This window comes from Hippopotamus amphibius, chromosome 3 (assembly GCF_030028045.1).
Source record: "Hippopotamus amphibius kiboko isolate mHipAmp2 chromosome 3, mHipAmp2.hap2, whole genome shotgun sequence".
Taxonomy (NCBI): domain Eukaryota; kingdom Metazoa; phylum Chordata; class Mammalia; order Artiodactyla; family Hippopotamidae; genus Hippopotamus; species Hippopotamus amphibius.
In genome coordinates this window covers 7,204,770-7,231,541 of record NC_080188.1, presented here as the reverse complement: position 1 = coordinate 7,231,541, position 26,772 = coordinate 7,204,770, and the positions used below count along the sequence as shown (strand labels likewise).

The 26,772-nt window shown below is 43.5% G+C and overlaps 1 protein-coding gene across 1 annotated transcript in view; it reads left to right on the top strand.

The window, feature by feature from the left end:
- Positions 1 to 23,757, top strand: part of SEL1L3 (SEL1L family member 3) — a 98,962-nt gene extending 75,205 nt beyond the window's left edge. The window contains exons 17-24 of the mRNA XM_057730073.1: positions 686 to 769; positions 7,919 to 8,009; positions 8,142 to 8,226; positions 9,224 to 9,333; positions 13,390 to 13,517; positions 14,120 to 14,222; positions 14,298 to 14,370; positions 22,645 to 23,757. Of these exons, the coding sequence (XP_057586056.1) occupies positions 686 to 769; positions 7,919 to 8,009; positions 8,142 to 8,226; positions 9,224 to 9,333; positions 13,390 to 13,517; positions 14,120 to 14,222; positions 14,298 to 14,370; positions 22,645 to 22,784 (814 nt within the window). The 3' untranslated portion in view covers positions 22,785 to 23,757. The remainder of the gene's footprint in view (positions 1 to 685; positions 770 to 7,918; positions 8,010 to 8,141; positions 8,227 to 9,223; positions 9,334 to 13,389; positions 13,518 to 14,119; positions 14,223 to 14,297; positions 14,371 to 22,644) is intronic.
- The last annotated feature ends 3,015 nt before the right edge of the window (positions 23,758 to 26,772 follow it).

The following is a 26,772-nucleotide window of genomic DNA, read 5'->3' as shown; positions in this document are numbered from 1 at the left end:
TCTGCCACCTCTTGCTGCCTTGAGTGTTCACACTTCCTGCCCTCTCCCATCTTCCCCCTAAGAATATCACTATTCTGGTTGGATTGGTATCAGGGTTTACATTGTTATGACCCTTTAACGGTTATTCACAGCTGAGCCATGTGGTATGCTATGACGACTCTTTCTTTCTTGCATAACTTTTTGTTTTCTATGGAATAATAATTATTTTTATTGCTATTTATTTGCTTAGCTCTCTGTGTATTTATCATTTCCTGTGTACTTGATCTCCACATTCTCCTTCCGTTGTCTAAATCTCCTCCCAGTATCTCTATTGACTTAATCTTCTTGGCAACGTCTCTCCTGGAGTCTTTGTTTAGGAAGAGCTGTCCTCCTGAAATTAACTTGCTAGAACTCTTAATAAAGATTATCTTTTTCCATATTGATAGACTTTTTTCATTAGGTACTTTTCACATCTTTTTCACCCAAAGTGACAACTCCTAAGCGTTCATTAGAAAGGGCACTGAATGCAAGTCTCTCAAAATGTGTCTTTCTTTATTTTCTTAACATTCAGTTCTGCTTTGTTGCTCCATAAAAATTCTAAGAAGCAAAGTATTCCCCAAGTGGGATTTATTGAAATCATATGAAGTAAAAAGCAATTATGTAATTTGCCACAGTTTGAGTATTTTCTCTTCTGTTTCCTTTTCAGATGGGCAAAGCATGTAGCTGAGAAAAATGGCTACTTGGGTCACGTCATTCGCAAAGGCCTCAACGCCTACCTGGAGGGCTCATGGTAAGTTAGACTGAACTTTCTCAGTCCTTACCTTTCAGTCTGACAGTGTCGTCTTATGAGATGGAGTCTTAAAATGTAACCGAAAAAGCAATTTGCTGGGAAATCACAGCCTCCCAGTAACGATATTCAGAGTATCACCGACGGATTGGCTGTGATTGGAAAACATAGCATTTCCATGTTTAATTACACACAAAAGTAGTTCTCTGAGGGGAGCGTCCACATTCATCAAGTTGAGAGACACATGAGTACGTTGACTTCTCTTCCCTTCAGGCTCCGTCTTGATGTTTTCAGAGTCTGGAGACAGCACAGGGGATCTAGCTGACCCTCTGCCTCTCACTGGCAGGCCACAGAAAGTCCAGGATCTCCACCTTGTGCATGGGAATGAGGGAAAGCAGTGTGTTTAGGGCTCAGTCTACATCTTCCCGTAGATATTTTATTGCATCTTCCATAGGATTGCTGGAAGTCACTCTCCAGACCTCCAGTGTCACAGCTAAGCAGACTCACCCTTTCAAAGCTTCTTCTGATGGAGTTAGCAAATCTCATCCTGTACTGAATGAGATGAGACCCCGCACATGAGGACTTGTAAATGCCCCCTATTTGCAGTTACTTGATTTTACAAATAAGGGCACACTTCTGCAAGCCCTACCTGAGTCTGTCTTTCTGTTTTCTTCTGTCAGGCCTTGAATTCTGTCTTACTTTTCCTTGGGCCACATTTTCTTGGCTCGTTTATTCCCTAAATGATCTGGGTATTTCTGTAATAATTAAAAAGCATATTCAAGTCAGCACATATCCCATCAGTCCACCACCTCAAAGACATTAGAGCAGACCTATCATTGATCATACTCTGATCCGAACCTTAATTAAAAATTAAAATATAAGTTGAAAAGAATGCCATTTTCTTCTTTGGTCCATGGGTGCCCACGTAATCAACAGCACCTCGGTGAATGAGAATCTCAAATTAGGGAATTCAGGGGAAATGAGCCAGGGAAAAAAAATCACTGTATAAAAATGTTTATTATTATTACCCTGTAAAATTTTATCATCTGTGGCCTCCTTTTGCATAATCAGAAAGAAATTTTTTAATGAAATGATCATTTTCCAATTGATACACCTCACAATTTGTGTGATGTTTTGTTTCCCAAGTAAGCTTCAGTTTGTAAAACTCCCAAATTTGCTCATTTCTACTTCTCACCCTCCAAATTTCCCACCCTTTACTCCCCACAACTTCTTAGGGGAAACTAAGCATTTAAATATCAAAATGTTTATATGTGGGGTTTTCCCAAAGGGAGGGCACATCTGTAAACATCCCCCAACACACTCACACACACACACACCCCCCGCAAGATGTCTGACACTTTCCCATAAAGAGAGTATCTGCTAATAGCTTAGCTTTCTTGCCAACTTTTGAATTTAATATCACAAAGCACTTCAGGGAGCACATTAAAAAATTTTCTGTGACGGTCAAGAGGAGTTAAGGTTTTGTGGTCTGCTGTCTTTCTTAGAATATTCAGCCACATCACACAATTGATTTTGGGGCTGGGGGTAGGGATTTCGTGTGTTCTACACTGTTGGTGAGTTTGAGTTGAGTTCAGCAGATTTTACTGGGTGCACTTAAATGCAGCGTGCAGGGGGATGCCACAAGTAGGGCTGGGGGAAGTCGCTGCCTTGTCTCTTCCTGGTGTTAAACTACATGCAGTTTTCAGAGAGCTCATATTCTCTCTGACCCCTGGGCCTTTGCACGTGCTGTTCCCTCTGCCCATGTGTCCTGCTTAACTCCTTACTCCCTTTTGTCCTTGGATGGGTCGTGATGGCTCTTTACTTGTTGATTGTCCTGTGATGTGTATCCCAGTGCCCAGCGCCTGTTGGCACCTGGGAAGTACTCAAAAACTACTGAGAGAATGAATTAAGGCAAACAGACAGAACAACCGTAACTCAAGAGCCATGAGCAATACATAAAGAGCATCGGGGATTTGGAGGAAGAAAAGATGCTACCTGGTTTGGGGGACTTAGGTCAGCCTTTATAATGGAGGTAACAGATGATATGGCCTTGGGGGGATGGGTGGAATTTCCACTTCGTCCTGTAGAGAACAACACTTCTAGTGAAGGGAACCGAGGAACAAAAGCAAAGAAATAGGAAAAATCTGGGTATGCCTAGAAATTTTTAAGCCACCCAGTTTACCTTGAGGGTAAAATTTGTAAAAGTGAGTGATATATGACAAGACCAAAGAGGTGCTGCATTATGGAATTTTAAATAGCAGGTCACGTAGTTCTACTTAGTTTGTGGAGCAGTGGGAAGCCACTGGTGGTTTGGGGAGAGGGTAGTGACATGACAGAGCTAGGTTCTGAGAAGCTTAACCAAAGAGCTGCAAATGATGGTGAATAGAAAGGAGAACCTGAAAGGGGGAGCTAGTTCAGAATCCAGGTTAAAGGAGCTAAGCTTTTGAGCTGGAGCTGTGGCCTGAGCCAGGTAAGTTGTTTTCCCTTCTTTTTTCACACAATAATTGATACGTACCAAATAATAGGTGATATGTATGTAAGTTTCAGAGCATAAATGAACAATAAAATGAACACCTGTAACCGTACACCCCTGCTTAAGAAGATGAACTGTCGAAGCCTGCTGCGTGTTCCTCCCAGATTAACCCCCTACCTCCAGTATCCAGAACTAACCATCACCTTGAATTTTATTGTTGCTCTGCCCCTTGCTTTCTGTATAGTTTTGCTGTATGTGGATATATTCCTAGCAATAGATTTGACTTGTTACTCAGCGTCATATCATTAGAATCATATTATATATAATTGTTCACTGCTTTTTTGTTGTTGTTTAGTTAACCTGGTTTCTGAGGTGCATATCTTTTGAAACATGTAGTGTTGGTCATTCATTTTCACTGCTGTCACATACCGCAATTTGTTTACCAGTTCTCATATTAACTTGCATTTGAGTTGTTCCCCATTTTTTAAAGAACAATGTGGCCATGAACATTTTTTAAAAAATATTTATTTATTTATTTGCACCAGGTCATAGTTGTGGCAGGCGGGCTCCTTAGTTGTGGCTCATGGGCTCCTTAGTTGCGGCACATGGGCTCCTTAGCTGTGGCATTTGAACTCTGCGCTGCAGCATGCGTATGGGATCTAGTTCCCTGACCAGGGATCAAACCAGGCCCCCTGCATTGGGAGTGTGGAGTCTTAACCACTCCGCCACCAGGGAAGTCCCATGAACATTTTCAAGTATCTGCTGTTACATTTACATATAGGAAAAATTTCTCTAAAATATGAACTTAGGAGTGGGGTCACAGGCTAGCCATAGTTCCAGTTTACAAGATAATGCCAACTGTTTTCCAAAATATTTTACCAGTCTACACTCCTGTCAACCACACGTAAATTTCTGTTTCTTCATATCCTTGACAATTTTGATGCGGATGCTAAGTATTGTTAGACATGTCTTAATCTGGACTTAAGACTGTTTCCTTTCAACAGGAGAAAACACTTAGTACCCATTATAGTGTGACTATCTTTGTCAAAATATATTTGAGACAAAGTGCTTTTCTCTCTTCCTTCTCTTCCTTTTCTCCTGCCTCCAAATGCCTCAGGGGTTAAATAGGAAATATATGAGGGTTGGCCTCCCCAAACCACAATGTGGCGTTTTTTGGGTCCCATCTATTTTGCTGTAATAGAGTGAAAACATCTATCAATGTCCCAAGTCCATCCCCCTTTTTCATTTTCTGTGAGTGAATTTATTCTGGATGTTATTTTCAAATTACATGTGTCAGTTTGATGAGCTTGTACTTTTCGGTGTTGTTCCAAGATTTATATGGGATAGTTTAAAAGAGGAGTATGATTGAAAAAAGGGCATTTTGCTGTTTAGGCAAAATACAGACGATAACGCTGTCATGCCCGAGGCTATCCTCGGACACCAGGAGAAGTCAGCTAAGGAGAGGTTGCCTGTCCTCTTTCATTTCTCTCCACCTTACCCCTCTGTGTGCTTCATCTTTGAGCTCTGTGTTTTATTGTCCTTTGTCTTAAATATACCCCAAATACTTAACCCAGGAGGTTAGCCAGATCCTAGTAAGCTTGAGGCAAGACAAGCAGGCTTGTAAGATTCCACCTGAAAGAGATTCATCTTTTTGCCTTAGAGCAGGGTCTTAAATTCTGCTGAGGCCCCAGAATTTTTTTTTTTAATCCTTCCAGTTTGGGCTGCCTCAGGCATTGGCAGAAAAGAGCCCAGAGAAAACAATAGAATTGTTTGAGAAACTGCTCAGAGATACTCAGATTCACAATTCACAGCAAGCAGCCAAAGGATTAACTATTAAGATGTATCATTATAAAACTTCTGTGAATGGATGTGCCGAGTCTGAAGCAGGAGGGTAGCAAGTGTGCCCCTACACTCTTTCTTTACTCTAAATCCCCTCCTCTCTGGCATCCCTGCCCCCCCCCCCCCCCCCCCCCCGCCATCCCCATCAGAATGACTGCCTGTGGAACGCTTTCACTTCAGTGCATTGAAAATAAAGCTGGACCTCTGGTTGACTTCCTAAACCTTGAGGAAATTCCCAGACGGACGATACAACTTTGTGGCTTGTCTTTGGGCCTCCTGCACAGAGCACATACTGAGTAAATGTTTATTGCATGAGTATAAGGATAGAAATATCTGTAATTAATACTGTCAGGCAGCCTCAGCTGAGACACAAGCAAGAGCAAAATGCTAGGAGGCTAAGTGCGGGTAGGGTTTGTGCAGAAGTGTCGTATCTCCGAAGTCTTAATAAGCTGGGAAAGTCTGGTCTACAGAGTTCTGACCCTTGCCTAGAGTTCACTCTTCCGTATATGAAGACGGGTGGTGATGGTTTTGGAGCCCACGGCCTCTGCTGATGGCTTCTGCAAGATGGAAGACAGAGGTGGATTTCTGTGCAGTGCTTCTATTGACATCAATGTTTTTAGTCATATCTTTGATTTCAGTGCTTCCTCAAAGGAAATACTGGAGAATTCCGTGACATTTCCTCCCGGCTTATCCAATAATTGGTCAATTGAATTCTTCCTATAAAAACGTGTTCCTCCCTTCCCTTCCCTCACTGTCCAGGTAACTTTAGAGGCAAGGTATTGTCTTTATAAAATTTAACATAGTGACTGTGCCCCTACAGGAAGTATCAACCTTGTGTCCCCTCCCCCCCACATTCTAAGAGTCTGCCCAACTGCTGTCTAAAGAAAAACACATTTTATTACGTTGCAGTCATATGAACTCCCTTTCGTCCAGTTCTGGCAGCTGACGGAGCCGGCCTGATATTTGACCTTGGGCTGGCAAGTCTACACCATCTCCTTCCCTCATCCGTCCCTGGGGGAAACTGAGGCAGTGGTGCAAACCCAAGTGTCTGAGCTTATAAGGCCTTTGGAACGGGACCTTATTGTAGGATGATGGGGACTTTCTGCTGAGCATCCCTCGAAGGTCCTCCGTCTGGGCTCCACTCTGACGATTCTTGTCACCAGACATGATGCTTGCAAGCTCTGCAAGAAAATGTCTGGGGGCCTTTTGTGTTGTTGCAGTTGCAGTTGTGGTCTTGTTGTGTGGCTCGTCCTCGCGGGGGATGCTGCTTAGCCAGCCTCGTCTCTTTAGCATGAGTCATGCCTAGTTGGTCAGCTGCCTTGGGTACCTCGGAGGCCAGGAATCCGCGCACTCAGCAGCCACGTGGCTGTGACCTGCAGTGTGCCTGATTGAAGGTCTACCTGTCCTAATTTGACCCCCCAGTCACCTCTCTCTGTCCCCATGCGATGGCTTGCCAGGAGCTGCTTTAGCCATGTAGAAAAGAAGCTTCTCGATCTGCTTCCTTATTCCCCAGACCCAACCTCCCCCACCCTTTCTTAAGCCAGTTCCCAGATGGAGCTACAATTAAGAAATAGCTCTTAAAATCAGCTACTGAACATGAAAAGTAAGCTTTAGAAACAACGATTTATGGTTACAATAAATTTTTAACTCATGAAATTTTTAACAAAGAAAACAGAGGAAATCAGATAAGTAAAAAGAAAATAAAAACCACTTGCATTCTCACCCCCTAGAGATAAGTACTGTTAGCATTTTGGTAGATCTTTTTTTTTTCCTACATATATGTGTCCGCGTGTGTGTGTACATGTGTGTATTCAGTTTTATTTCTGTTTTACAAAAATGAAATTGCACTGTGTTTTATCCTGTGTTGTTTATTTTTCACCCAGTGGGAAATGTGACAGAGACATTTTTCTACATTTTTCAACGCGCTTCCTCAACATCGTTTTTAGTGGCCTCATCTGAAAGTGGCCACACCATGGGTTAATTGCACTAGTCACTGATTTTTCCCATTCATATAAACAGCTCTGCCATGACCTCTGTTGCCACAGAATCTTTGCCCATGTTTCTGATGGTTTCTTAGAATAAACCCTCCTGAGGCAGAAATGTGGGGCCAGGTGGCATGTCCATTTGTAAAACTCCCCACATTTAACCATTGCATTAACTGGCTTCCCACTAGCAGCAGTTGCAGGAAGATGTCCATTTTTCCCCAAGCCCTTGCCATTCGGTGTCCGTATTATGAATTGTGTGCCAATCTTTCAACAGATGAAAAGTGGTCTCCTTGTTTTGCAATTATTCAATATCCAGTGGTGTCGAATACTTACTTTTTTCAGATGTGTTTTTGGCCATTGGTATCAAGTTCCTTGTAAACTGCCTCTCCTTTGCCAAACTTCTAATGTACCACAAAAGCTCAGCTTTAATTAAGCTTGTTCGGAGTCCTAAGCCCCATAAAGCCCTTCACAAAACAGGACTCGGAAAGCGCAGAGCTTTTTCTTAATACCACTTATCTCCTCTAAGCGAGGGTGGAGGATGGAAGGATTTCAAGGACCCAAGAGCTAGTAGGCAGCTCCCCAGCCAGCTCTCGACACACTATTCGGCCAGCAGAGGTAGCTGTTGTATCATCTAGCTCCCCAACCTTATCTGTGAATTCAGCCTTTTAAGATAGAAAATAAATCAGTGCATGCAGCATTTTTAACAACAGTATTTAAAAAAAAAAAAAAAACTCATGATTTTGTGGTTTTAAAAAAACTGCTTATTTTGTGCCCTCTTATGTGTGAATATAAAGCTCTCTGTGAGTATTAGTAAAAGCCACTATATGAAATTTATTATTAATCATCTATTTTTAGGCACGAAGCTTTGCTGTATTATGTTTTAGCAGCAGAAACTGGAATTGAAGTGTCACAGACAAATTTAGCACACATCTGTGAGGAGAGGCCAGTAAGTAAATGTATTCTCCTCAGACTAGAAGCTCTAAGGTTAAGAATAATGAATTGGGCTTTATGGAGGCAAAATTAATCATTTGGCCAAAATATTAACGCGTTAACTTTTTCTCCCCCTTCGTCCCCTTAGGACCTGGCCAAGAGATACTTGGGTGTTAATTGTGTTTGGAGATACTATAATTTCTCTGTTTTTCAAATCGATGCGCCTTCATTTGGTATGTATAGAGAAACGGGTGCTAAATTGAAGCATTGGAGGCTTTTAATCTTTAGTAACAGGGAACATCTAACAGCTTTGTGTGAAGTGTGATATTTCTAAACAATTAAGAGAGGGGAAAATCTCAGCTAGTAAGCTAAGATCTTCCCTAAACTCTGCTCTCCATCTCAAGCGATGCCTTGTTCTTCATCCACTGTCCATCGAATGCTTGGACCCACCATTTCTAAGGAATCAGCGAGAACGCAAAAGAGAAAGGCTATTCTGGAGAGATTCTCTGGGCCAGTCTTTTGCCTTTTTTGTCCTCAGTTGGATTCCCTGTCTTCCTGGCTCTGCCCTGTGTGATCAGAGGCCAACCCTCAGGAACTAGTTCCCAGACCTGTGTGCCCTGGGGCATCTGATTATTTTCAGCCAATGGGAGGCGCTGGCAGGGAATTGCAGGGTGGGAGGAAGTGAGAAGCCCAGATGTTTCTCCCCTTCTTTCTCTGCTTTGAGCTGAATCTCTGGCAACGGCAGCATTGCCATGGTTCTAGCTCCTGCCTGGCAGTCCGTCCTCTGTGGTCTCAGCTGGCCCCCAGTCCCAGGAAGGTCGTGGCTGCCTGCATTGCTAGTCTCTGGGTTGCCTACTGTTCCCTTTGCCCTTTCACCTCTTCCAACACCTTGGTAACCGGTTCCCAGTGTTAACATCCCTCTTTTGAGCTACCTGATAGAGGATTCTATTTTTCTGGTTGGACATTGATTGATACATACACTCTTAAACAAAACTTTTTCCTTAGAGGAAAAACAGCATTTGTGGCTTAAACAGAGCCAAGAAATACCCATCAGTCACTAAACCCAGGGCAGAAATCTTTTTTTCTCTCCCCACGTCAAGGAAGCCTAAAGATGTATCCGTATTCAGATTATGGTGGGGAAAACTTAATCATGCAAATAGACCAATCATTGAAAATGTCGGTCTGAGATAAAACCACTTGACGAATGGACCTGTGCTTTTCGTCCTGCAGCGTATTTGAAAATGGGAGACCTTTACTACTATGGCCACCAAAACCAGTCACAAGACCTTGAGTTGTCTGTGCAGATGTATGCCCAAGCAGCACTGGATGGAGACTCACAGGTAAAGAGCAACAGAAACGAGCCCCTGGTGATGGTCGTTGTGAGGTTGCAAAGTCACTTCTCATCCACGTTCACGAGCCCCTCACAAAACCTCTCTGAGGACACTGGCCCGAACGGTGAACCTTTATTGAGCACGTACTATGTTTCCCCTGCCTCTCTCACAGCAGCCTCATGCGAGTGGGGATTATTAGACCTACTTTATAGTACAGAACATCAAGATTGTGACAAGGTGGTACGTCGCTCAAGGCCAAACACCCAGGTAGTAGGTAAAGCAGCCAGAGCCTAAACCCAGGTCTCCTGGCTCCAAACCTTTCTTTCTACCAGATTCCATCAAACTAACATACCAGGTAGAGACTCAAGAAATCGGAAGTGGTCAAAATGGGAAGTAGTTTACTTGCATAGCTGAGCCAATACTTTACCGATAGGACTTTGCTCTTAGTGACTTTTTTTGAGGGAAAACTTCTTATTTTGGAATATTTGTAGAGTTATAGAAAAGCTGCATAGCCACAATACCACTGTCAAACTAAGAAACCCGTGTTGGTTCCGTACCACAGCTATGTTTCAGACTTTATTTGGATTTCACTCGTTTTTCCGCTGACGTTATTTCTCTGTTCCAGGATCCCAGCCCGGATCCCGTGTTGCATGTAGTTGTCATATGTCTTTCGTCTTCTTCAATCTGGGACAGTTTCTGTCTCTGCTTGCCTTTCATGACCTTGATGCCTTTGAAGAATACTGGTCAGATAGTTTGCAGAATGTCCCTCGATTTGGGTCTGTCTTCTGTTTTCTCGTGAATAGACTGAGGTTATGCATTTGGGACAGGGGTAGCCCAGATGTGACGTGTCCTTCTCAATGTATTACATGTGGTACACATGCTGTCAATATGTCTTCTTACTGGTGAGGCTGATCTCCATCACTCGGTGAAGGTGATTTCCGTTGGGCTTCTCCCCTGTAAAGTTAACATTTTTCTCTTTCTCATGTATAGATGTCTTGGGGAGATAGTTTGCAACGATGCGAATATTTGATTTCTCCTCTAACTTCTGCCCACTGATTTCAGTATCCTTCAGTAAATCTTGCCGGCGACAACTAACTGGGGTGTGCCAGTGATGATTTCCTATTTCTCTCCTTCCTTCTGCATTTGCTTATCAGAATTCTCTTGTGAGGATCTCAGGGCTGTTTCACGATGGAAGCTGGAATAGTTGTTACCCTCTCATGCCACAGGTTCCTCATGTGATTTGTGATCTGACCACAGAGTAAAAGTTGGAAACTCATCCCTAGCTTAGGCTTTTTTTTCCAAGGAGGTACTCTTTTTATTTTTACCCCACATCTTTGTGCCTTCACAGCTATTTGTATATGGCAGGTCACTCAATCACTGACTCTCCGTTGTCTCATTTGTGAACTGGGGATGATAATAGCATCCACCTCATAGGTTCCAAGGATTAAATGAGATGTTGCATATAAAGCGCCAACCCCAGCACTCAGTACACTCAGTGGACATGACCTCTCCTGTTATTATTATTTCTTCTGGAATGAAATAGAAGTTGGTGCTAAAAGGATTTGCCAGGGAACCAAACTCCCCTGAGTGATATATGCTGTTACTCAAAATTATGCCCGGACCGATTTTTTTTTTTTTTTTCAATTCTGATTTTTTATTTTTTCGAAAGACAGTGCTATAAAAACATTAAAGAATAATTTTTAAAGAGAAAAAAGCTCAAAGAATGCACCCACAATTCCATGTCATGGGCTTTATTCCTTTGGTCTTTTTTTTTTTAATTCATTCAGCCTTCATATCCCTTTCTACTCCTGGCCACAGGCCAGTGGGTCCCACTAGAGCACACGGGCCACTGGAAAACTCTGCCTCTTCTCACATATTGCAGGAGTGTGTACATTCTACTGCATAGCGTCTGTGATTATCACTCAACTGCTACCTCATTGTCTGTTGACTGATCGACTGTAATTTATTAAGTTTATCTTTTGGTGGACATTTATTGTCTTGTTTGCTAATTTATTGATTGATTTGACACATGTTTATGTAGTCCTGCCATGTCTTAGACACGGCTTAGTGTTGGGACAAAAGATTAAAAGATAGACAGTATTTTTGCCTTCACGGGATTTATAGTCTATTAAGGAAGACGTGAAGGTCATTTCCTATTGTGTTGTCATTATAGCAAGTGCTACAATGAACATTCTCATATTTCCATCTTTCACCTCCATTTGAGTAATTTCTTTATAATCTGAGGGATTATATCAAACAGTCTCAATGGTTTTATGGCTACATAATAATTGTATATTGCCAATTTCCTTTCTGAAACTGTTTCCCAATGAATACATCACCAAACAGTGCTTAGTATAAAAGGATCACTGAAATCTTGTCAGCACTGGATGTTTTCATGACTTAATTTTGCTAACTGAATGATTGTAAGTTGATCCTTCCTTATTGTTTTAAATTGTATGTATTTGACAACTACTGGGACAGACACTTTTACATATATTAGTCTGTGATAATTTACCCTTCATATTTTCTTATGTGAATTCTCTGTTCTTACTCTTTGTCTGCTTATCTGTTGGAGTTTTGATATTTTTTAATTTAAATTATAATTAGTTCTTTATACATTTGCCCAGTAGATAATGAACCTTAAGCTATTGCATTGCATACACATATTCCCCTAGACCATTTTCCCATTTATTTTAACCTTGCTTTTTCCATTGTTCAGAGACTTTAACATTTTATAAAGTCATTTTCTTCTTTTCTTCTAATACCTCAAGTTTTAAGAGTACCTTCCTTTCAGAAAGTGGAGAAACAGTCTATCTTCTGCTTCTGTGTGTGTGTGAAATTTAAAGATACCTAATACTTGTATCTATTTAGAGGTTATTTGGCAGCATGATGCAACAGGATTTGAGACTCTGAATCCTGTCTGCTAGCATCTGAATCCCCTTTCCAGCTGTGTGACCTAGGGCAAATTCCTTAACTTCTCTGTGCCTCAGCTTCCTAGTACTAATAGTGTAGAGGATAATAGAACCTATCTCAATTTGTTGTTATGAGGATTGAGTGAATATATATAAAACAGAACAAAGCCTCATAGATAGCATCACTCAGAAAATGCTGGCTGCTGTTATTTTTATCATGACCATCTCATAGCATGCTTGTGCGATTCCTGCTATTTACAACGCGGGGGATGGTGATTTTTATTTAGAACCAACTAAATGAAAGGAAAGGGAGGCTGTAAGTCATTAAAGCATGACTGTTAATTCTTTGAAGGACAACAATTCAGTTGAGTGTGTCAAGCTGTAATGATAAGTAACGCATCATTTTTTGTTTATTTCTTGGTCTGGTCACATGCTCAGCTCATGATGGACAGTGTATCTCCTCCAGGTACTATAATAGTTTCCATCCTTTATGAAGCACCTCAACCATCAGGCTCTTAACTGTGTTCTTTTATTGGACCTGCACAGCCCAGTAAGGCAGGTCTTACCGCTATGGGTCAAGAACCAGATGTATAATATGGAAGAGGTAGGGGGTCTGTGCCTGGGGGAATCAGGAGCGGAGGTTTTCCTCACTGACCTAGGAAGGATGAGACAAACACCCGTACGTTACTGTGCACATCAGAGACCCTCTCCACTTAGAATGTCAGCCGTTGAGCAGCACCCCTGCCACGATTGGTTAGAATTGTCACATGCTGATGGTGACCCAGGGGGTCGTCTGTAAGTGACAGACCCTGCCTTTGATTCGCTATTCTGGTTTTGTTGACGATACAAGGGCACGTTTTCCAGCGAGTTCCGTTTTGAGAGAATGAGCAGAAAGGACAGATTCCCCTGGTTGACTACCTTCTGAGCAGATGGGACACAGCATCCTCTGAAAGCCTCCTGGATCTCCTGCAAATAAGTTTCTCAGATGCATATATTTAGGGAAACAATTCATCAATGAAGATGACAAAACCATCTGGCTCTAGGGACTGAAAAAAAAAATCTAGAGGTTGTAAAAGTTTACATTCTGATGAAGGCTGTGTGTCTAGGTTTTATTATAAGGAGTGAATGAGTTTGGTTTGTGGCTTGTTTTCAGGGATTTTTTAACCTGGCCCTGCTAATTGAGGAAGGTGCTATAATCCCACATCATATTTTGGATTTCTTGGAAATTGACCCAACTATCCATTCCAGTAACATCTCCATCCTACAGGAACTGTATGAAAGGTGAGTTCAGAGCCTCTTTAATACCGTGGCAGCTGGAGGAACCCAAGTGGGTGGTGTTTGCTTCTTGGTTAAAGTTAGTGTTAGTCTTATATTCTAATGTCAGTGGTTATAAAGGGCTCAGGATTTGTTTTGATTAGAGAACACTCAGCTGGACCCAAACTGAATTCCCTTTTCTAATATCTGAGGATTAAGATACAGAATGTGCTTGATCTGAAGTTAAAATGCTGACCAAGATTTTCCATGAAAGTGGAAAAGAAAGTATCCTATCAGATGATGCTTTTCTGCAAGATAGGGAGGCATCCCAGTGTCTGGACTTTGGACAGACACTCAGACAAAAGTGTTGCTTGGCAGCCCTTCTGCTGAAAGGTCCACCTTGACCTATCTTTTTATGAAGGATGAGACTGACCTTTTTCTGAGATTTTGCCAGGATCCTAGAATTTCAGCGCAGGCTCAAACCTGGCTGAACTGGCTTTATTTTTTTTTTCTCTCATCTTACATGTGCTCATTTGCCCCAGAGTGAAGGATCTGCAAATACCTGTCGTTCAGTGATGCTAACGAAGTTTGGCGACACTGTCAGGATGCCCTTTGCTTTTTGTCTGCAGGTGCTGGAGCCACAGCAACGAGGAGTCCTTCAGCCCCTGCTCCCTGGCCTGGCTTTACCTTAACCTCCGGCTTATCTGGGGTGCCGTCCTGCACTCTGCCCTGGTAGGAACCATCTCCCTTCAGCCCTGCCCTCGTGGTCCCTGCCCTTTGTCTGACGTGTGCTTCGGGTGTTTGCAGATCTACTTTCTGGGAACCTTCCTGCTGTCTGTATTGATCGCCTGGACCGTGCAGTATTTCCAGTCTGTCTCAGGTAAAGATTTATAAAAAGCCAGGGCAATATAAAAAATGTAGGGATTCTTTTTCCCTACTAGAAAAATGACACTCTCCCTCCCTAGCCATGCTACTTCCTTTTGTTAGGAGGATCATTTTTGGTGTGGTGGTTACCCCTAGGGCTGTCTGGTAACCTCAGGCTGATGGGAGGCTCCAATTATTGTTATATTTTTCAAAGTAAGCAAGAATTTTTAAAAACAAGATCTTAAGAAATTGAACAAAAATGTCTTCTCCTCTTGAAATTACACCTGCTATCAAAACTACACCTGTGTGTCTTAAAACCCAGTTCCGAGGCCCCCTCCAATACAAAGTCTTCCTGTTTATCCCAGTCGAGAAGTCAAACGTGTGGGATGATAAACAAGCACTTGTGATGAATAAAAATACCCAGCCACTTAGATGTGGAGGGAGGGGCCAAGGGGGACAATACAACCAGCATTTAGTCTAGCGTGGTTTCCGCTAGTCACGGTTTCTTTTCTGAGCTGGTGTAGGGCAGTGGTTCAGGAGATACGCACCCCAGTCCTTTCTCGCTGGCTTTAGAGTCCAGGCTTAGCTCTTCATTAGCCGTGCGACTTATGGCCGGTTATTTCATCTTTCCGATCTACAATTCCTCATCAATAGAATAACGTGGTAATAGTAGCTACTTCTCAGGGATGTGAGGAGGGTCCAGTGAAAAAAAATACACGACACCAAAATGACCACTGTAGTTCGATGTTAGCTGCTCTATCTATTTGGCATACAAAACCCTGTCGATAGTGTCAGCTGTTTATCTTCCCTATGAGACCAGAAGCTGAGTCAGAGGAAGGCCTTGGTCCCATCATTTACGATCTTGCACTTAGTAGATGCTCAAATTTGCAAACGTCTCTCAGCGGAGGATTCCAGTTCCCCACCACCTTGGATGCTATAGCCCAGAATCACGGAGATCAACAGGGATATTTACAAATGGATACGTTAGGGCTGGACATGGTGTTTGCGCATCAGCACAGCCGTTGTTTGTGTAGCAGATAATGAGAAGCGAAAGAAGTGCATTTCAGCACAGATGCGATGGTGAGACAGAAGCCACTGTTCCGAGAGGCTGTTACGGAGTCATCTCCCCTGGTTTACCTGAGGAGGTTAACAAGGAGCCCTCACAAGCCCGTCCAGGTTTGATGCCCTGTAGCACGCCGGCTGATAAATTTTCCTCATGCAAATTCTGTCCCGTCCCTAAATTTGTTGCCAGGTATAGCACATTTATTTTGCATCTTGTCAGTGTTTTCCATTTCAAATTATCTTTGTCATTTTTACTCTGTAGAAATATTGTTATGATTACTACAAATGCAATTCCGTTAGAGGAGCTGAAAATTGTCTTTATGATTTTATGCCAGCTGGTAGCCATGAAAATTCATGGGCTGGCAGAATGGCTTTTATCAGAAGTCGTCTTTCTTTTCCTTTTCCCGTGGCTTCATGATCAGCCCCTCCACATTCCCATCTCCCTGTCCCTCCTGCCTTCTGATAGATTTCCACCTTCCTATGTATCCTTTGCTCTTTCACTCATTTTCTTTTTTGTTTTTTTCAAACTCTTTCTCTTGCTTCTTCTTGTACATGCGGCATCCCTTCGGCGAGCATTGGAGACGTCTGGATAGGATTTTAAAAATAATTTAATTCTGTGCCCTTCATTTTACAGATGAAGAAATGGGGCTAAAGCAATGACATGCTCTGCCCAAAATTACAAAATGAAGTCCAAGAAAGGATGTAGGGCAGCAGACTTCTGAACTTTTCACACTCATAATACTTTAAAACAGTGGCTACCATCTGCCTCTGACCCACTGTCCCCTTAGATAAGATGTCTTTTTTAGCACAGTTTTTTGTACCTTCACATGACTAACAAGTAACCTGCCTACACAGTTATTTTTTTTACACAATTGTTTTTTTAAAATAATGCCCTAAACAGCAATATAAAGGAGAAATATAAAAGAAAGTAATTATAATAATACATATTTCAATATGTAAATTCTAGCCCCGTGCTTCTTCATTTCAATGTGCACAGGAACCATACAGGGATCTGGTTAAATGCAGATTCTAAGTCAGTGGGTCTGCGGGTGGCCTCGGGCATCCTGCATTTCTCACCAGGTTTCAGGTTACATCCACGATGCCATTCTACACACTTAGAGTTGCAAAGACCTAGAAGTTAAAAAAAAAAGTCCATGTTTTTCCATAACGTGCCCCTACAGGGCTACCTACCAGCCCTGTTAGGACTAGCATTGAATTAAAATATGTAGCAAATTATTTTCATTTTTAAAAAATTTTTTCATCTTTATTGGAGTATGATTGCTTTACAGTATTGTGTTAGTTTCTGCTGTACAACAAAGTGAATCAGCTATATGTATACATATATCCCCATATCCCCTCCCTCTTGAGCCTCCCTCCCACCCCCCCTATCCCACCCCATTAGGGCTTCACAAAGCACCGAGCTGATCTCCCTGTGCTCTGCAGCAGCTTCCCACAAGCTATTTTACATTTGGTACTGTGTATACGTCAATGCTACTCTCTCACTATGTCCCAGCTTCCCCTTCCCCTCCCATCTGCTGTGTCCTCAAGTCTGTTCTCTACGTCTGTGTTTCTATTACTGCCCTGCCACTAGGTTCATCAGTACCATTTTTCTGGATTCCATATATATGAGTTAGCATACAGTGTTTGTTTTTCTCCTTCTGATTTACTTTGCTCTGTATGACAGACTCTAGGTCCATCCACCTCACTACAAACAACTCAATGTCATTCCTTTTTATGGCTGAGTAGTATTCCATTGTATATATGTGCCACATCTTCTTTATCCATTCCTCTGTTGATGGGCATTGAGGTTGCTCCCATGACCTGGCTATTGTAAGCAGTGCTGCCGTGAACATTGTGGTGCAGGTGTCTTTTTGGATGATGGTTTTCTCAGGGTATATGCCCAGGAGTGGGATTATTTTCATATTTTTAAAGTCCTCCACATAAGTGCAAATTTGTGAATAACTTTGAAATAAGAGGGTAATCCATCAGTGACGGGACGATGGGGCAAAGGGGGTGGAAGCACAGAAAGGCGGGAGAGAAGCACTGCCCGGGGACAGAGTTTCTACCCTGGGCGTCTCCCCAGTGAGCCGGTGCCCGAGGTCCACGAGGGAAGAGGGCAGATGCAGTAGATGCTGGTGGTGACTCTGGCCGCAGTGAAGCCGGCACAGGAACGCAGCCTGGATGCTGACTGCCAGAGTGGGGGAGGACAGGATGTGAGAGCTAAGAGCCTCCCTGAAGGCGCTGGGTGGGACAGTTGTGCTGTGAGTGAGGGATCTTTGTCATTTTGTGATTTGCATTTTTTCCAGTCGGTTGTTTTTAAAAACGAGTGATTTATGGCCAAACCTTTAAATTGAGCTGTCCGTCCATTTTGCGTTCAGCTCCAGCTACCTTTATTTTCCTCCTGAGTTTATACGCTTTGTGATATATAGTCAACACTTCGCCGCATTTGCCACGGTAAATTGTCCTGCGTTCAGAAGGCTAGCGGTGCACGACAGCAGCTGACAGCACAGGCCTCTAAGATTCTGGCTTGTCGCTAGCTGTGTGACCTTGGGCAAGGGAGAGCCCCTCTCTGTGCCTCAGTTTCCCGTTCTCTAAAACAACAGAAATAGTAGTACACCTACCTCGTATTGTAGTTGAGAGAACCAAATGAGAGAACACCGGTAAAGTACTTAGAACTCAAGAAATGTTAGCCAGTAGCTCCTGAAGAGTAATGCCCTCTGGGGCATTTTACCTGCACATAAAGCATGCTGACACTGGGCAGCACCTACACTTAAAGAGCTTGGCTTAGCTCAGTAAGCAGCAGACACCACTACCAGAGCCTAGCACACTTTTCTGTGCTGTTAGACTCTTTCTAAAACATAAAATGAAAAAAAAAAAAACAGCCAAACAAAGATACTGACTAGTCTAGCAAGCGTACCAAAACAAGTCCACAAAAACTATTGTGTACACACACAAAAAATCTATTTTATTTCCTTTGAGGGAACTTGGTTTTGCTTCCTAGTTTGCATTCCACCAGGTGGCTCAGTCTTTCTTGAAGCTGATGCCTCCTGGGGACTTGCAGAGGTCCCTGGGTTTGGGGTAGCACTAACCACTCAGATGGTCACCAGTCTGATAGCAGAATATACATCGCCCTGGGTCTACACCATCCTTCCAGGTCCGTCAGCTTTGCAGCTTCTGGGTCACCTACAAGTCCCATCATCTTTGCCAAAGCTGAGCACCTTAGCCTTTTTTTCCTCCCGAGTCTTCCTTTCTCAGATTGCTGAAGGGCAAGGTGAAGGCTCCACTGGGGTACACCCACAGCCAGGCTCAGCCACTTTCCCACACTCCAAAAACCTCCTTTCCCTGCCTCATTGCCTCTCTAAAGCACTTTCCCTCTCCCCTCCCTGTCAAGGATGCCAAGCATAATTGCTTTAATGGACCCAGGCTTTTGGAAAAACAAAAACATCTCAGAGTAAAGTATGTCTCGAACCATCTCCATTTCTATCCCGCCACAAATGTCCCCTGAGACGGAAAAGGCACGGAGCCTGGCTGGCTGGCTGCCTGCAGGAGGAATAGAGGAAGAAATGGCCACTTCAAAGAGAGAGTCCTGCCTTTCTCGTGTTAGTGTAAACTTTATGTCTAAATAGAATGCACGGTATAGAGCAAACTCTGCAGGGCTACCAGCTCTGGGCATGACATGGTCACCTTTTAAACCAACGTCAGCCTATTCAAAACATTCATAATTTCAGCCAACTCATCCTTTTCGCCTAAGTGGTTTGCCTAGTGGTCTTTTAAAAAGAGAAATGATATGGACAAGATTAATTAAACCTTTTCCTGTCTTCTACATTTCCGGTGAATGAGGTTTGTACTAAAATTACAGTAAAATGTCACAAAGTGACACTCATGAAAAAAGCAGCAGCGTTAAAGTCAGAGTGAATTTAATGGTGAGATTTTACTTTTCTCCTATCTCATTACCCTTGGTGCCCTCCCGCTATCTTTACTCATAAGAAATGTTTAAATGACATGGATCTTATACGTGGACTGGTCCCCGCTGGATCCAGAGGTCCAAATGAAGTAGATTAGATCTTATTCATAGTATGTGATTTCCAGAGCGTCCCTCCCTCACCTCCTCACCTACCCCTCTTTCGTCTCTGTAAATATTCTATTATCTCCAGATTCACCCACTATATTCTCTTGTATTCTTCTTTCCTTTATGCTCCCAACGGGTCAGCTGGCGAGCAGATATTTTTCCTGCAATGGTCCACAACAGAGGTTGGCAGATTTTTTCTGTAAAGGGCCAGATAATAAACATTTGGGGCTTTGAGGGCCATCTCCACGTCACAACTGCTCAACTTGCATTATAGTGCGACAGCAGCCATGGACAACATAGGAAAACAAATCACATGGCTGGTCTCCAAGAAAACGTGCCCATGGACGCGAAGATCTGAATCTCACATGTTTCTCACACGTCACGAAATAGTCCTCTTCTCTTGATCTTCATTTCAAAATGCAAAAACCATTCTTAGATGGCAAACCACACGGGAAACAGGCCGTGAGCCACGTGAGGCCCGTGGGCTGCCAGCTCAGGGCCAGCTCTTTATTATTCTCACTAATGTACGGAAAATGGCCCCCCACGCAGCAAATAATCCCCAAGGCACTTCTATTTGGCTCAGGAACAGACGCTGTAATTTTTTAAGCAGCTCGCTGATTTTCCTGGTTACCTTGATTCTAGTCCGGTAATCAAATCAGCACAGATTCCAGGTGAGCAGAGACAAAGAGGCCACTTTAAAATTATGACGGGCTGTAGGGGGCTTGTCCAGTGACTGCGAAGCCCTGGTGGAAATGGAGAGTTCCCAGGTGGATAATAACAAGCTTGCCCCCGAAACATCGAGCATTTTTATTATGCTCCGACAAGAAGATTTCAACGGCGGCGAGGCTGATTATGCATTCCTTCTACATTTACACATTGGCACTTTTTTGTTTTAATCAGAAAACTGATTGCTGATTTATCTTGTTACCATGGTGACTTAAACATTTCCCTGAGCTTGAAAAGGAAAAATACGTGCCTTAGTATTTCATTAACTTCCTCAGAGAATCATCAGAAAGATAAATCTTAGGGCCCGAGAAGTCTTGGATACCATTTGATCCAAGCCCCTCAGTTCACAGATGAAGAAAGTGAAGCCTATGAGATTCAAGCATTTTAAGATTGAAATGTCTGTCATTCAGTATCTACCCCCAAAGTCACCTATTAGTGGTAGATAAATGAGACTTGCTCAGAACAGGTCTCCTGACTCCAGAAACTGATCTTTGTACCTCAGCACTGGGTCTCAAGGTTTCTGCCATGGTTAGATCACCTGCCAGCGTGATGGCTCTGACCTAGAAGCATCACATCATCATGCTATGCCTGGATCCCCTTCCCCCCGCCCCCGCCACTGTCCTGTTCTTTCAGAACAGTCTCTGCATTCACAAGGTCTTCTGTAGATATTGGAAGGGGTTCCTTGGAGAACACCTTTACATATTCGAAAAGGTCAGAGGCTTTGGAGCCCATTCCTGAATTTCCTAGACTAGGCTCTTGGAGGTGGAAATTTTGAAGAGCTTATCTAGAAGTCAGATGGTCAACATGTGGTGGCATCTTCTACAAGTCGATACATTTCAGGATGGACATTTTGGGAACCTTTAAAATAGTCCCACCTACTGAAAATTGTATAAGACTCAAGGACTGCTGTGCTTAAGGGCACTGCTTAAAGGCAAACTTGCAATTGTTCACACAAACCATGGCCACTGTGCTAGCCATATGTCACATATCCCTGCAAACTGGTACCCCCATTTTACAGATAGAGAAACTGACGCTCAGAGAGGTTAAGTGACTTGCCCACTTAACTGTCAGGACCATGTGACTGTCGGGTAACTGTCGGTAACTGATAACTGTCAGGACCATGTGACTCCTGGGCGTTCTGGCTTCGCAGTTTTGGCTATTTTCATAGGCTACTGCTGTCTAAAATCTAACTATAGGCATCCCAGAAACAAATGCCCCAACTCGTTCATCGGTCCTGCAAGCTAGGCCCCAGAAATTGATCAGTCAACACATTTCCATGGTAAAGCAGGTCACTGGTAGTAATAGCTAGTACCTGTTGAGTACCTAGGTGAGCCAAACACTGTTCTAAGAACCGTATATAAGTTAACTCATTCAGTGAGGTACAGATATTCTTATTTTCCCCATTTTTTAGAGGCAGAAGGAGAGTAGGTGACTTGTCCAAGTTCACATAACTGATAAAGGGCGGAGCAGCCAGGTCCCAGAGCCCACAGTCTTATGGACCAGGATACTTCTCAGCCTCAGTGCCTACAGCAGTTGTGTGTCAGCCTCAGCAGCAGTGATATTTGGAGCTGGACCGTTCTTTGTTGGGGTGGGGGTGAGGGGTGCTGGCTCGGGCATTTTAGGACGCCTAGCAGCATCCCTGGCTTCTACCCACTAAATGCCAGCAGCACCCCACCCTCCAGTTGTGACAACCAAAAATGTACCGACTTTGCCAGCTGTTCCCTGGGAGTCAGAATTACCTCCATGTGAGAACTATTGACTAAAGTATAACATTTTATAAGCCTCCCTAACCTTTATGGTGGTTCAGCCTCCTTACTAAAGGTAGATTGATAAACAATTAAACCTAGTAATTATGTTTTCCAAAATGTATACACATTCACTTCAATAATTCAATTTAAATCAAATTTGGTATATCATCCAAATGGAATCAGAATGTGAATAAAACCAACACTCTTTTCTGATTGATTGATATAATCCATAGCTTGCATTGCATCAACACCAGGTGAAAAAAAAGAGATATGAACATAGGAAACAGACCAAAGAGTTGTTTCTTTCTTCCTTCCTCCCTCCCCCTTCTTTCCTCCCTCTTTTCCTTCTTTCTTTCTCTCTCTCTCCTTCCTTCCTTCCTTCCCTTCCTCCCTCCCTCCCTCCCTCTCTCTCTTTCTTTCTTCCTTCTTTCATATATACCTGCAATTCACAGCATAAATTTAGGACTTAGAGATCTTTGCACATCTATTCCAACCTTCCATTTTGTAGGAGGGGACACCAAAGTCTAAAGAACCCAGATAATAGGTCCAAAGTCGCTCATGTAGTTAGTGCCAGGGCCAGTAGGCTAGAAGCATCTCTCCTGGCTTGCTGGGGTCTAGGTGCGGTTGTGTGTCCTGCACGTACTGTTTGGAATATTCAGCACTTGTTGTGCGTGTGTCTCTGCAGCCAGCGGTTCCCATCCAGCACCAGCCCAGGCCTTCCCAGACCCGACCGCTCCCACTGCAAGTCCAGCTGCGACTCCAGCTGCAGACACTTCTGCTCAGGACCAGCCCACCGTCACCAATAATCCAGAGCCGCGTGGGTGAACTGTGCCCTCCAGGTCTCTCCAGATGAGAGAGAATCCTTTCAACAGCTGGTATTACAAAGCTGGGGCTGGTGCATTATACACCTTAAATGTCTTGTCAGATGGAGGCGAATTTTGCACTTGGTGTCTTTTTTTTTTTTTTAATCAAAGAAATACCCAGAGCAGACAGTGGTTATACCAAAGGCTATAAAACAAATACAAGGAACAGCCTGATCACAGGGAAGGTTAACAGGTCATGGCAGATGTCCGTTCCTGATGATGGTGTGTGTGGGACTCAGAGCTTGCCCTGTGGCGTAGCCACATCTGTATACACTCAGATGTATTTTAAGAATCTTAGCCCTTTGTTCATTCCCTTTTATTAAAAACAGAAAATTGTGACTTCTCTATCAGATAATATTTGGTACGTGTGTTTGTCGCTGCTCTGCTCCTTGCAGTCCCATGGACAGGTTTCCATTTGACATCCAAGCCCAGCAGTTCTAAAGAACCTTGAAATAAATAGGTTAAGGCTGGAAATACAGGGAAGGCAATGGCTTTGTAAATTGGTTTACATTTTTCTCCTTGAATTTTTCTAGGGTCGTAGTGCTTCCAAATCACGTAATGACACTTGGATACTTTTACTTTTCAATTGCAATCCATAAAATAACATTTAGAAAATTCTTAGTCTTTAAGTGCAGTCTTTTCCATGAATTACCCATTAGAATAGACTGGCAGCAGTGGGATATGCAGGAAACAAGCCTTTAGCTCATAGTGTCATTCTCCACCCCTTATGCCTGCCTGAGTCTGCATGGCCGGGGTGGGGTGTGCGTGTGTGTACGTGCGTGCGTGAGAGAGAGAGGGAAGAAGAGGAAGAGCAGACTGTCTACACTGTATGCTGCTAAGGTAGTAAATAAATCAGTAATGCAATATTGTGGGTCCAAACTACTCTTTGCACTACTTTATTTACAGTAGTAAATAAAAATTATTTTTATACCATTGATTCCTGGGAAGTGGCTTTTATTTTCTTTTTCATAGTTGCTGTTGTCATCATACAAAGTCCTAAGGTCCATGCATTCACCTCAAGGAGGCAAAAAAAGTCCCCTTATGAGAGGGATTATTTCTGGTAACCATTAACGTCTGCGGATAGAGAGGTGGCAGGAGTCTCCTCTCCAGGAAGCCCGAGCTCAGGCTTTGGCCCCCGGTGACGTTTGCACAGTCTCAGCCATTGTCTCAGGGTTCTGGCTGTTGAGAGGCTGGGTTTCTATCAGTTCTGGGTTGTCTGTGGCCCATCCTCTTTCTCCTCTGTGTGTTCTGTGTACTGCTCTTGTTTTAGCAAACGTCATCCTTCCTGCTTGCGAAAGAACCAGACTTTGGAGTCGGCCAGCGCCGGATTCAGATTCTGGTTCTGTAGCTTACCAGTTTAGTAATCCTGGGTGAGTGATTAACCGCTCTGAGTCTTGGATTACTGTTGTACAAAATAGGGGCGTAAAATCCACCTCTTGGGCTTTTCTTGAGGCTTAAGTGGGATAACGTGTATAAAACGCTCAGGACAGTGCCCTGAACATGGTTAGTTGGTATTTTTATTAGAGAAGTCGAGGGCCAGATCAAGGGCTCTTTGGTCTACCTAGATCCTCTTCATGGCAAACACACACATTCCCCAGCTGCTGGGAACACAGGCTGCTGACAGGTCACAGCTGCAGCGCTCACTGGGAATTGCCGTCAGCTGCAGGGATCTGCCCACGGTGAAATCTCTGCAAGAGCAGCTCAGAGCCCATGGCTTGTTGATGTAGGGAGGTTGTCTCACTCTGAGCACTACTGACATTCGGGGCCCGGTGGTGCTTCGTTGCCAGGGGCTGTCTTGGGCGTTAGGATGTATGTCAGCAGCCTGGTTGGTCTCCACCCCCTAGGTACCAGTAGTGCATGCACCCCCCCAACACACACACATGTGTGCATGCACACACATGCGTGTGCGTGCACGCACACATTCACACACGCGCACACACGCATCCCCCAGCTGTGACAGCCAAAAATGTCCAGACAGTGCCCAATGTTCCTTGGGGGGCAAAAATCACCGCTTCTCCTTCACCTTGACAATGACTGATGTAGGAAAACACAGGTTCCTTGCCTCAGTTTGGAACAGTCCTTGGAGGGCCACCCCAGTTCCAGAACACCACCTTGGTGGCACCCTCATTATTGCTCGGTTTCTCCCTCTGCCCAATTCTGCCTTCCTTGTTTCCACATGGGATTTCCTGGCACTGCTCCTATAAACCTTCACACACAACCCTGCGCTCAGAATCTGTTCCAAGGAACACAGCTACATGACTCTGCTAGAGCTGCCATATCAAAGTAGCACAGACTGGGTGGCTTAAACAACAGAATTTATTTCCTCGCAGTGTGGAGACTGGAAGTCCAAGGTCAAGGTGTCAGCAGGGCTGGTTTCTTCTGAGGCCTCTCTCCTTGCCTTGTACGTGGCTGTCTTCTTCCAGTATCTTTACACAGTCTTTCCTCTGTGTGTGTCTGTGTCCTAATCTCCTCCTCTTATGAGGACACCAGTCCTAATGGATCAGGGCTTATCCTAATGACCTCAGTTTACCTTAATTGTCTCTTTAAAGGCCCTGTCTCCACATACAATCACATTCTGTGGTATTAGGGATTAGGACTTTAATACACAAATTTTTTTTTTCCATTTCTAAAGTCTTTATTGAATTTGTTAAAATACTGCTTCTGTTTTATGTTTTGGGAGGCTTTTTCACCTCAAGGATCTTAGCTTCCCGACCAGGGATCAAACCCGCCCCCCAGCATTGGAAGACAAAGTCTTAACCACTGGACTGCCAGGGAAGTCCTAACACATGAATTTTGGGAGGACACATTTCGGCCCATAACACCAACTTAAAATACCATGAGAGGTTGGCTCAGGTCTACCATATGGACTTGCGGGAGCCATCCTGATCTGAAACAGTCAACCAAACATGCTCATCTCCAGCTGATGCTGCAAAGACCTGGAGCGGTTCCAGTGCCAAACCGTTACAGGTGCAGCCGGTAGGTCACCCGTCAACTCCTGTCCCAGCTTAGACTCCTGTTCTCTTGGGCGTTCTCAGGCATCGTCTGCCCTCCAGTTCTAAATTCAGTTCCCACAAGGCTGATAGCCAAGCTGGCTGGGATAGATCCCTGCACAGTGAAGGAAACAAGGCAGGTGTTGGGGGGCGGGAGGAAAAAAGGAATGAGAGGTTGGGGTCCAGAGGTAATATTCAGTTACTCCCCTATTGTCCCCTCCCCTTGGGACACTCTTAGACCAGAGGGTGCAGTTCAGTAGATTGTGAAACATATCTAACACACAGATGTGATTTCTTTGGTCCCCCCAATATTCTTAAAAATTTGATTGTTATCTTAAAATCAAAGATTTGAGGCTTTTCCTAGAAAAATCTACAGATGTGAAAAAATGGCTTTCATTGCTACAAGGGAAGAATTAGTTTTAGACCGAGCTTGTGCTTTCTGGTTTGCCCCAGTCTCCACCATTCCCTTCTGTTAAAACTTAGCCCACGTAGGTATTTCAATTTATGATCCATGTCTTGGCCTTCCTTCTCTTCATTCATAATTACTTTATTTTGGCAAGTCTAAGAGAGACTCCCAAATTCATCTACTGCTTAATCACTGTAAAACCCCTGGGGACTGGGGAAGTGGTAGTCTTTCCACTCTCTGATAGAGGGAGATGCCAAGTTGTGAGTCATTTGAAGTTCCAATAAAGTGTCCAAAAATGTTACAGGTTAAAAATGTCAATTAAAAGAACAATATTTTCAGGTGGTGGTTCAGTGGTTAGGATTCCTCTCTTTGATTGTTGAGGGTGCGGGTTTGATCCCTGGTCAAGGAACTAGGAACCCGTAAGCTGTGCTGCACAGACAAAACAAAAAAAGGTTAAAAAAATAGTATTTTCCTGCATGAACAAGTAACTAAAAGATAAAATATTAAAGAATTATATTTATTAAAAAATATTTAATAAGATAATAAATGTAGTA